At 38.4% G+C, this 12,205-nt stretch overlaps 1 protein-coding gene across 4 annotated transcripts in view; it reads right to left on the minus strand.

Moving 5' to 3' along the window:
• Positions 1–12,205, minus strand: part of MTUS1 (microtubule associated scaffold protein 1) — a 126,978-nt gene that overhangs the window by 67,590 nt on the left and 47,183 nt on the right. For 2 of the 4 annotated variants that reach the window (XM_050896751.1, XM_050896750.1), the window contains exons 4-6: positions 7,065–7,247; positions 2,384–2,518; positions 207–296 (exon numbers count right to left, since the gene is read on the minus strand). In XM_050896751.1, coding sequence (XP_050752708.1) covers positions 207–296; positions 2,384–2,518; positions 7,065–7,247 — 408 coding nt within the window. Of the gene's footprint in view, positions 1–191; positions 297–2,383; positions 2,519–5,495; positions 5,686–7,064; positions 7,248–12,205 lie in introns of those variants that run through there. The other 2 variants (XM_050896752.1, XM_050896753.1) reach the window with 2 other exon arrangements.

Consider the following 12,205-nt stretch of genomic DNA (forward strand, 5'->3'; position numbering starts at 1 on the left):
CCCCGATTTCCATGTGTCGTCCGTCCCCCCCCCAATAAATACTTAAGGAACACTTTGCAGAGACAGTCTCCAATACTATGAACTACAATGAAAAAGAGCAGACTCTCTCAATTACTCTGGAGTCAATAGAGCATAGCTGCTCTTTCTCAAGACAGAGGGATTCAAGAATGTAAGTGAAAAATTGACTTTACCCAACAGCTGATTACCTCTAGCCTCACTGACTTTCCTTGCTGTGTGCAGTGGCCCAGATGATTTTGGTATGCACTGGTTCAGTGAAGCAGACCTGGCTTTGGCTCCTAGAAGTAGAAGCTTAGATCAGGTTTAAAAGTAGAACTATGTCAGCAATTAAAGACATGCCTAATATTACATATTTACAGTTAAGTACAAGATGCACAAATTTACTCAAACGCAAGAGACACCTTCTAGAAAATTTAAGCTACACTTAAACTTACTTTGCTTAACCAGAACTCACATTGGAAGAAATAAAAAGATAGTTTTAATAAAGCTTCTAAGGAGAAGAAAACATTAGCAAAGATTTTACTTTAGCACTAAGATCAAATTAATGAAGTCTCAAACCAGCAGCAAATACAACACAACTACGGAAACACTGGCTGGAAGGGAGCTCCAGAGGCCAGCTATCCAGCCTTCCACTCAGAACAGGGCCACCACCAAGACGAGATCAGTCAACCATGCTTTTGTCTAGCCAAGCTTTGCAAACCTCCAGGAAAGGAGGCTCTACAGCCCTGCTGGGCAATGCTGCATCTCCCACTCCGCAATTTGTAGTCATTTCCCATTGCCACATCATCTGGTACTACGGAGAAGAGTTTGGCACCATCACCTTTATAGCTGTCCTTTTCAAGTTACTACAGACTGTTACAGTGTCTCCTCTTACTCTCCTTTTTTCCTGACTACACAAGCTCAACTCCCTCAACCTCTCCTCACAGGTCATGTGGTCAGAGACCCTAACCATCTTCCTAAGTCTCCAGTTGACCTTTCCAGTTTCAAAACAACCCTCTTGAACTGGAAAGGCCCCAAAACACAACAGAGTAGTCCAAGTGACACCGAGCCGAGCAGGGAATAGCAGCTTCTTCTCGCCACACTGCTCCTGCAGGTGCTGAAGGCTTGCTTCTAGCGCCCAGGTCACTGAAGATGTTGAGCAATGCATAGTTGTGTCGCATGTGTTGGACCCCAACAGAAAGCATCGGCTTGTCAGACAGCCATATAATTTGTGTTTGTTCCAAAGTGATTTACAGTTTGTGGAAAATTCTGTTTCTTTTCACTGTTTACCATTTTAAAGCATGTCATTATAGCACGACATTTGGCAGGCATCTCTTCTATTTATTCTCAATTATGTCAGATACCAGCTTAAAACTTAAGCCTAAAGCAGGAGCATAGTATTTAATTAGGTTTATCCAATTACAATAACCAGTTCACCACAAAGACAGTCAGAAGCAAGCTGATTATAACTAGGATTTAGGAGAGAGAGACAGCAGCTTATTTATCTGCTCCCATTATGTCTTTAATTTTTGCCAGAGAATGAGTTGGCCAACAGTGCTTCTCCACTCAAGCAACAAACAGCAGTCGACAATCGAGGGGTCCTGGCTCGAACAGGAACAGGAACCAGCATAGTGTTTAATACAAAGCCAGAAAGTACATTTAAATTAGTGTTTCCTTCAGCACCAGATGATAAAGCACAACTGTCTTATCTTGGTTAAAAATTAGAGCAAACCTCTGCTTCCACTTCAGCCAGTAAGAAGAACATCAAGAAAAAGCAGCATGAAGAGCTAAGCTGTTTCTGGGACTCTTCCCTTGGAAAGATGGGACAATGTCAATCATCTACAAAAGAAGATACTTCATCTAATACCTTATTCAAAAAAATATCCCCATCCCCCAAGGTCCTTTCTGTCCTGAAAGGGATGAAGATAATGCAAAGTCTGCATGAGGACAAGGACAACCATAAACTCAGGATAAATTCAGGGTAGGTCTACCCTGCAGATCACCAGCAGCCACAGAGTCTGTGCCTGAGCTTTGTGACAGAAAAGAACTCTCATTAAAACAACATAAACCCCACACAATGCCACCTGCCACATAGCAAGTGCATTTAGTCCCTGTACCATGCAAACCTTAGCTGTATCACGGTGCAGACCTCCTCCTCATTTGCCTGAAACACCCCAGTCAATTATGACAATACAAAGGACATTTTAGCCTTCCTATGAAGTCTTACAAAACTTGAAACACTACTGATGTGATTTTACTTCCTCACACTATTTTCCGAGACCACCATTTAATAAACACTGCTTCAGGAGGCAGACACCTGCAAAAGGTAAGGTACCATAACAGTAGTAACTATAGTTTCACTCTATCTACAAACAGACCCATATACCTTTTGGAGTTGACTTCAACGAGTGTAATCTAGGTCTTGGCACTGCTTTCAAAGGGACAGATCCCAAAGTACCATTCTGGCTGGCTGGTTTTGAAGGCCATTCTCCATTCTTGATGATGACTGTGGCACTTGCAGCTGCAACACAGAACAACAAAGAATTTGCTCTAGGCAGTATCTAGTTTGGGGAAAATTAAATCCTAACACAAGCCTGTTTTACACAAGGCTAAAGTTAGGAGAAACCCAAGTTGGAATAAAAATATTATGACCACGTCTGATATCTTCAGTACAAACAAACTGATGAACTGTAACAGATCAGTCTATGACTGTCACAAACACTTGTCAGAACTAGACATACAGCTTTGAACTAATGCATAAGAGGGGGATATATATAAAAGTATCTTGATCAAAGATACATAACTGGAAATCTGATCTTGCTGTACAAACCAAACGCAGAACACATTTCAGTTTAAGCCAAGAGAAAGCATCATCAGTACACAAAGAGATTCTGGCCACAGAATTGACTGGTTAAAAAAACCCACAACAAATAAAACTCAGACAAATTCCTCATACAACACCTTCCTCTGTTCTCTCATTTGAGCCAAGCGTACTGTTTCAATGATATGTGGACCAGCAGACTCTGCACCCCTTGCGTCCTCCTTGTGGGGCACTAAAAAAAAATGTGAGCCCAACTGCATTCACCAGCTACCAAACAAGTTTTAAAAAAGGTTCATGTAGTCTCTGTTCATAACAGCAACCTCCTCGGTGACAGCAGACCTCAGAAGACTCCCCCCACCCCGCCCCCAGAGAGCTGAAGTCATACAGCAAAATACTCCCTGCAAAAAGAGGCAGAGCACCCCAAACTGGGAAAGGCAGGACAGTAAGCAATTGCTACCTCATGTCAAAATCAGGTTTCCAACTAACAGGGCAGTTGCTACAGAAGACATTTTGTTCCATTTCAAAGGAACTTGAGAGAGGTTTGGGCTTACTATCACAATGAAAATTTTTCCTTGAAAAAAGAAAACTGAAATTTGGGGAAAGCATTGTTTTATTTTTCCAGAAAAAACAAACATGAAAATACTTCTAAAGTAAGTATAGATTGAGTACACTTTGGTTCAGGTACTAAAAAATTATGTATACTGACACATTAAAGAGTACAAAATTGACACTGCATTTACCAGAGACAAGCAAAACCTAAGTCACACTGAAATAGTCTGTCACACTGTTGCTTTTTTCCTCTAGTCATTTAAAGAAAAAAAAAGGGGGGGGGTGTCATATAATATCAGGTTTGCCTCAGATTAGTGTTTTAATGGGGCTGATTTTTTAAGGGTAATGTGAACTACATATCTAATATTGTTCATCGAAAGATGGAACATACAGTCTTGAGATTATTTCAGTGTCTTTAAATGCAGTAGCATAAACCATGTAAGTTAACTGCTTCAAAAAGATGCTTTTTGGCCACTAATCAATACATTTTCAACCACAGAAAGAGCGACAGAACTGCCTTCCCTTTTAGAAACATATGCAACTGAAGTCCTTCTCTTTTTTTAAATAAAGAATGTTGGAGCCTCTCTAAAGGCACAAAAGCTAAATATTTGCAAAAAATCCATACATGAGGAACAACTTGCATAACTCATCAATAACACAGTTATTCTGCAGGAATCTGACCCTGATCAACATCAGATGATTCAAACCAATTTGTTTTAGTAAAGCAGGAGGCCTGAAGCAGTCCTTAACTTTTTCTGTAAATCACTAAAGTAAGGATTTTTGCTCAGAGTTCACCGCAAGCAGCTAACAACTGCCTACAAACTGCTGTGCTACCTTCTTCTAAATCAGAAGCACACCATGGAAGTAATGCTTTGGGTAAGTGAGCACACTTCTGGTGCAGGACTAGTTAGGGCACTATTTTGTCCTATTGGAAGCTCTGGAGTCAGCTGACCAGGCTGCATGCAGAAAAAAAGGCAAATTTGCAAAGTTTTGTCACTATATGATTCAAAGATGGTTATTCATAGAATTAGGAGTAGCTACTGCAATCTTGAAAGACGGACAGGTATGAAGTGATCTCACCCCAGCTAAGATCTAAAGGGTTTAAAAACTCAACTCATTAAAAACATTTTAGTCAAGTATTGACTGTACAGAAATGCAGCTCCAGGTCAATTGCTAGGATCAGCTTTTTAACTTCTGAAACACTTTTTCCTTTATATGCAATTATTCTAATGCAATTCAAATTTGGATTCTTGTTCTTAACCTTAGAGATTAAACATTTCAGTATGTTCAAATGCTAGTATTTGCAGCTCAGCAGTGAAACTGAGATTTCTCTACTGTTAAAAATTCAATTCTTCAATGCTCAAACTGACAGCTTATATGCAAAATATGCTTTTATTAACAACAGCATTTCAAACTTCATGATTTCCAAACTTCTCAAGTAGTAAGTCTTTTTAGAGACAAGAATCATAAAACTGAAGTGCTCATTAGACAGAAAAAACCCTAATGCTGCCACAGGAAATCACCAATCCAAGGACATCCCGTAACCAAAGGCTGAGCTGACACAGCAGGAGAAACACTGTCTTTTGTAATTTTTTTCTCCACTAACACAAGGCAAACTCCTTAAGCAAAACAAGCCAAGTGACTTTGTCAATTTAATACTGTTGACAGGACCACAATAGTTTGTCATAAATTTCATGACATTCACAGCATAAGCCTCCTATCTTGATCTTTGTGTGTCCCACCAATCTAATAAAAACATTTTAGGTTTATAAATACAGATTTTTTTTTTTCCCCTGACATTATTGTATAGTAGACTAAATGAAAGAATAAAAAACAAGAACAGCACTGTACTTGATATTAGAGTACAAAGTAAATTCATTAGTTCTTTCCAATTTGATACAAAGCCATATAAAACTTCACTGTAACATATGAATTATATGTAACCTAAACTCATTATACTCACAAAATCTGGCCATCAGACATAAATCACTCTGTTCAAGTGTAAGAAATTAACTAAAGAAAAATCATCTCACAGAAAATCAGCAAGTCAAAATATTGCATACATTTACCAACCTCCACAAAACAAGATACATGCTTTAAAACAGAAATAAAAAGGAATACAACCTACTTCTTTTCCCAGTAAACGTGGCTAACAAAGGAATAAAACAAAAGCTGTAAGATCCCACTACCAGCAATATCAGTAAGGTAATAACACAGTGGCTTCCTGAGTCAGTCGGTGGTGTTAGTGTAGAATTGATGAAAATAATAGGAGAAAAATTAGTTTCTGTGCAACTGCGGAGTCCTCCTGGTATAGTCATTTAAAAAAAGATCAAAGCAAGCTTAAAGCCAAAGAGACTGCAGCCATGTTCAAACTCTCATATTGCTCTTGCTTGCTCTTCATGAATCGGAGTGGAAAAAATTGTAAGCTTGATGGCAGTGGACAAAACAGATTAAACCAGCTAGCAAATCAGGCTAAATAAGGAGTCATCTGTTTGGATACTTAATCTGAATAGATTTCTTTGTTATGAAGCGATGACCCTTTCCTTTGTTACATGAGGGAGTAAAATGAAGAGGACAAAGCTGCTTAGGAATTCCAGATACAGTCCTAAACCTGAACAGCAAAAGTCAACATGGCTGTCTCAGTAACCGAATCGACCTGATTACACAGGAACATGCAATGCATATTTTATTACACATACTCTTATTCCTTTGAGGAATATGTTAGGTCTTAGTTTTTCAATGAAGGCACAACAGGGAAAAAAAAGAACAAGAGAAAATTTAGTTATGTATGTGTGTATGCATATCTGCATACATAAACTATAGACATGTTAAATTACGGTTCTCTTTTTCAGTCCATTGAAGACAGATTTAAATGACATCTGGCACAAAGGAAAGGCCTTTGCCCAGTCTCCGAGATATAACAGATGATGTGATAGTAACAGAATATTTGAATGTACTCATTTGAATTTGTATAGCTGAGAATACTAATATGTCTGACAGTCAGCTGTATGTTATTTCCTTCACATTTTTTCCCCCTAGAACTCCTACAACTGCTGGTACAGACCCTTTGTAGAGCTTCAAATCAAAACAAGTATTGTTATTTTTTTCCGTAGTTTTAATCAAGATGGATTTGGTTCAGGTCATATACCAATGCTTACAGTTACCTTAGAAATTATAGAAGTCTACCCATGCAAAGTTTTACCTTCTGAAAGCAGTTTCACTTACCTGCTTTTGATCTCATCTACACATTTTGTCTTAAAACTCTGAAAGCAGATATAATCTAGTTCAAAAAGAGCATTTAGTATCAAAAACCTGTAATGTGCTGTTCCAAATATTATGACAGGTAATCCATTCACACCGTTCAGACTCATTTCTTATTACACTATATTTAAACACAAGGAAACTTTTGCTCAAGAAGACCCACTGGTTTTGTAATGTTTCAAGACAGAAGAGGAGCTGTACTGAAACCTCTACTCAAACCAAAATCCAAGGCTCAAAGCTCCTTCAGGTGGCATGTCTCAAGAAGGAAAGTTGTAAGTTAAGAGGTAAAAAGAGTTAGACCTAGAACTACTAGTAAGTAGTACAATGAGAATTAACACAGGCCTTTGTCAGACAGGACTCCCTTCAAGGGGATTTTTTTCAACAAGCAGTTGATGCTGGCTATCAGTTAAAACCTGTAACCCTGACGGAAACTTACAATTACTGCTGAAAAGACTTCGCTCACTCTGAGTGCTGCTGACTGATGAGATACTAGGTGTTCTCTCAAGCACTGATCTTTTGACAGGCACTTTGGATTTAGCGAGCGGTTTACCGGAGCTAGCCCAGGAGGCTGGAGAAGTTTTCACGGAGGCATGCTTCTCTCTTGGCGAAGATCCTATACCTATCAATTGGCAGGGAAGGGAGAGGGAGAGAAAAGAACAAAAGGAGTTGGAAAGAAGCTTAAACAATTGCTTCTTCTATGTATATGCCTACAAGTAAAAAGATTTACACACTAAAAATACATATAAAAAGGCTTAATCTACCTCATATTGACATGGTAAAAAAACGCTGTAAATGCAGAAAAACAGTTCCAAGGATTTAAAGAATCCCTTTTTACCTGCATATTGACCTCAGGAACAAGTCAAGAGCTTTACAGACTGGCCTTCAAGGCAGACATATGCATGCACAAAAAGTCTTTCTTGCTTTCTCCTACCTGTGTGTGTTATGGTTAGCTGTACTGGCGATCCCATAAAAATATAACCTCTGGCTCAAAGACAATCCAAGAAAGATTCTTTTGTTTGTTTCCACCCCCAAAACAGATATTCCCCTCCCCCCATTTGACAAAACACTCAAAGATAATATCCTTTCAAGGACAAACACAGCACCAGAGTATCAAATTGTGTTGTACTCACATAATATACTGAAAACTGACAAGTTCTGCAAAACTAGTTGAACAGCACTCCCAGGAGCCAAGTTCTTAATGGCCAACTGGTGCAGACACATTTCCGCATTAACTGCTGTTTTCATTTAAGCTTGTTGAACACAAATGCCCAATAGCTAAGTTAATCAAATAGGAAGAGTATCTATATAGGAGACAGGTGTGCCATCTTCAGATGGGAGCTCACTCTTGTACTACTAACAAAGTAACTACACTTTCTGCATGAAAATTTGAGTTTAGTTAAATTAAGCTTTCAGTTTATTTCTGAAAAGCGTGCACCCAGATTAAACTACAATGGCCCAAAAGGAAGTTATGTACACACAGACTTGTCTTGCCAGCACTAGGTTAACCCCTGTCAGCTCTGACGTCAAGATCTTTATACAGTCCTCTGAATAACTACGGAAAAGAGGTTTTCATTCTTGTACAAAAACAAAGATAGAGCTATGGAAGATACACTTACTTTTTTTTTTTTAAATTTTGTTATCTATTATAACAAAAGATATTTTACAAAATATCTTAACTACTTATGTCATTGCCATTTCAATTGACAGACATACTTTATCTTCCTTGAAAAGAGACAACTACAGTGTTTCAGATTTGACTTAGAACAATCAAGTTTCTATTTAAAGGGAATACCCTTCCCTTTATTCTTGTCGCTATAAACCACATCTCAATTTTGCTTAAGCTGTGTAAGAGACTGTTGAAATATGACAAAATTAGCTAGTAATTCCACTTTATTCAACATCAGTTTTGCTGCAGGATCTCCACTCTTGAATACCAACGACCAAGAAACCATCAATTTGCACTAAGACCAAGAAAGCGTACATTAAGGTTTAGGCAAGAAAAAACACTTAAGCCCAATGTCTGCTTTTCAACAGTAGGTGGTGTGACAGGATTAGGTATCTCAAAACATCCTGTATCAAGTATGCAAAAAGAGGAACAGCACTAGTAAAGAAAGGTATGTCCAAGCTATTTTCCTCAGTTCAGATCAACTCAGTAACAAAAGAGAAACCCTACATACAACACATACTAAACATGCATTAGGATATTACATAATACTGGTCACTGAATATAACACACAAGCTTCAATGAGTCATTAAACATGCTTTACATCAGATCTGTCTTCGGAGGCGCACTTTTACTACTTGTTTGGCATTACTATGCAGAACTGTGATTCTGTATATGGCTTTACTGTAACCTGGTATTAAATCTCCGAGACAAAACTATCAGCCACATTTTAGAATTTTTTGTAAGTTACTGCAATGGACACTTGAATATATCCAACTCACTAAAGAGCCTCCAGCCTTTGTCATGCTATGAGAACATCACAAACCACAAGCTCACACTTACTGAAAACTCCTCTGAAACACAGCACTCCAGACAACATATCTGAAATAATTCGCGTGTTTGACCAAAAAAAAAAAATTTCTGTGACATCTGAACTTCATACAACAAATCTGACAGCTTTATAAAACTTTCTGTGTTGTTTTCTAAAACCTTGTTTCATTAATGGATCAACATACCAGAAAAGTAATTAATCCAGACCAGTCAGAAATTCCTTTTCTAAACAGCCTCTCAACAAAACAAGGTGCAAAAACCCAACAAACCCCACCCCCCCAAAAAAACAAACAGGAAAAAAAAAGGGCCACTGTACAAACACCGCACGCTAAGGTTGTATGACTTAGTAAGTTAAAGCTTTACATTTCAAAAGGCAGCTAGAGGAACAAATGCAGCTTATCAGCTGCATTTTATTGTTTAAAGATGAGGGTAGCATGCTTGATTGCTATTGCGCTGGACTCGTTCATCCAGTTCAAAAGATACAGCAATGAAATCCTGTTTTCTTCACAGTGATTTTCACTCAAGAGGGGTTGAGGCAAGCATGTGAAACTGCTCAGTCTCTTCTCGTACTGCATGTTCCCTATATATGATCTACAGCCAGCTCGGCCTCTCTGCAGATGCTGGAACGCAGCAGTGCTCTACACCAGCTGTGAACTCAAACCCATTCAGCAAGCACAGCAAGCTCTAGGATGTCCAGTTTCAGAAGCATGTCAAACAGATGACCTTTACTCTTTTCTTAGTTCTTCTACTGCTCGGTGCTTTCCTATAAGGCTTCTATTAAAGTAATTACCCAAGCACTCAAATACATTTTTCAAAAGCCCAGCTCGAGGGAGAATTTCTTTTAAGTCATGACACAAGATCATTAAGCAACTACTCTAGGTGTTATTTCAACTAACAACAATGGTTTTACAAAGTATTTTTATAAGTACCATTCCCTAAGAAAGGAGTCACACAGAATTAAATGCAAAGGTTTTGAAGACAGAAGCAGGAAGATACGGTATATAAACAAAATTACTGAAAACAAGCACAAAAGCAGGACATTTAGTGAACCATTATTATAAAGACAACAAGCAATAGCATCAAAGTAACAGGCTTTCATCAGTTATATAATCTAGTCACTGAAGTGGAACACTAGAAATATCACATTCCTCTACAGTGAAGTAATGAGTTGGCAATTCTTTAGAAAAAAGTCTCTATGCAACAACCACGTAACTTCAAGTATGTTAAAGTATCTCTTGTATCAGAATGGAAATAAGCAAAGAACAAAGCTCATTTTTCAAGAAGCTCTGAAGTCAGATTTCATATCCTTACTCAAATAATCATCCTCTCATACGAATCCCTTATAGGTGGTATATTGTCAAGAATAAATTAAGGCTTCCTTTAAATAGCACCAGAGCCTAAAAAATTCAAATTGAAAGAATAAACATATGCTAGTAGTGGTGAACTTGGGACTTTCTTGACACCAGGCAGATTGTAAAGTTGAATATGTATTCACCAATTCTGAGATTCAACTTCCACCATTTCAAATCATATCAACACATTTCACATCTAGAACTGAGCACAGAGCAACCGGCATTCATGGAGCTATATGACACCCGGAAATGAATGGTTGGAAGCCTTTCCCAAACAGAAACTTAGGGCAGATTAAGTGCAGAAGGAGTCTTTGGAAGGATGCTTTTTGTTGTTGCTGGTTTTCTTTAACCCTAAAGCTAACAGTAATAGCTGGTTTGGCCTTTCATTGCCTTACCTCTTGAATATGTTGAATTTTGGATTTTTGTCTTATGCTTTTCTGATTTTTCCTGCAAGTTTAAAAATCCAGAGGGCTCTATTTTAGAAGTGCTAAACTTCTTAGCTTTTAAAAAAAATAATTTTAAGCGTGATGAAAAAGCCCAGTCTAAGCCTACAGTACAAGATCTTTATGAAGCAAGGGGAGTAAACCTTCAAGAAAACATGCTATTTTTTGGCATCTATTGAAAGGAACAAGTAATCATGGAAAGACAAACTGGACTTCGGTATTGTTTCCAGCAGACCAATCTTAACATAGTTCTAAGAGCATTTATGATTGCTGTTTTGAGCACTGTAAAGCAGTAGCAATACTAACAGATTCCTGATGGCTGCCATTATAGTATATTATGCTATACATATATCAGTGTTCCTTCGAGGAATAAACAGTGGTTACAGCATGTTTCATAATTCTACTGAAGATCTACAGATCATCTCTTTCTAGTTATCTCTCCCTTTTAAAGTCTTAAATTACTACCAAAATTACCAAAGAAAAGGCAGGACACAGTTATGTTATGTTGCTAGTAATGCCTCAGGTGCTAAACATAAACATGGACAAAGACAGGGAATGTTAAGTTACTGCTGGGTCTTGAAATATTTACATTCAAGAGATTTATTTGTTTAGCGGATAACAGCTGATCAGAGGACAGTTTACATATTAAGGCAAGACACAATTCCCCATCTGATGCAGACTTCCACAGTATTGTTCCCATTCATCTACAATCCTTAGGAAAGTGCTCCTCTTTGGCACAGGTATCAAGGAACCAGAAGCAAGCTAGTGCCAAAAACATAACCGGGCTGCCAGCAGCCATGCACGTAGGTATTCATGTGTTCCTCCTCTTGCAGCTCAATATTCTCAGACTAAAACTGGAAAACTGATCATCAGTGCTACAGAACATTATATTAGCAGTTAACAACCAAACCAACCATTTTCTTTCTCTCAAACACTCCCACTGTCAGAAGAGCAATTGGAGCTTTTTCAGTTATGGGGAGACAAAGGGAGAGAACAACATTCATGTATGTCTACTGTTAAATTTCACTTTTTCCCCTTCCTACTTGGCCCAGTTTCGAAATGTGACAGACTTCCTCCCAGTTAAACTGTTCCACGATCAGAGATTCCTCCCTTCCCCATCTTCCCTCAGGCTCAACTCCTTGCATGTGATTTCTCCAGCACCTAGAAATAGCCCTTCTCCCCGGCCTCAAGTCTGAACTCATGCCTGCTCTTCTGCCTCCAGTACTGTCTGCCATCATGCTGCCAGACAGATTTACTCAATTTTAGGTTTTTCCTTTTGTAGACTGAA

Source organism: Gymnogyps californianus, chromosome 4 (genome assembly GCF_018139145.2).
Source record: "Gymnogyps californianus isolate 813 chromosome 4, ASM1813914v2, whole genome shotgun sequence".
Classification (NCBI taxonomy): Eukaryota; Metazoa; Chordata; class Aves; order Accipitriformes; family Cathartidae; genus Gymnogyps; species Gymnogyps californianus.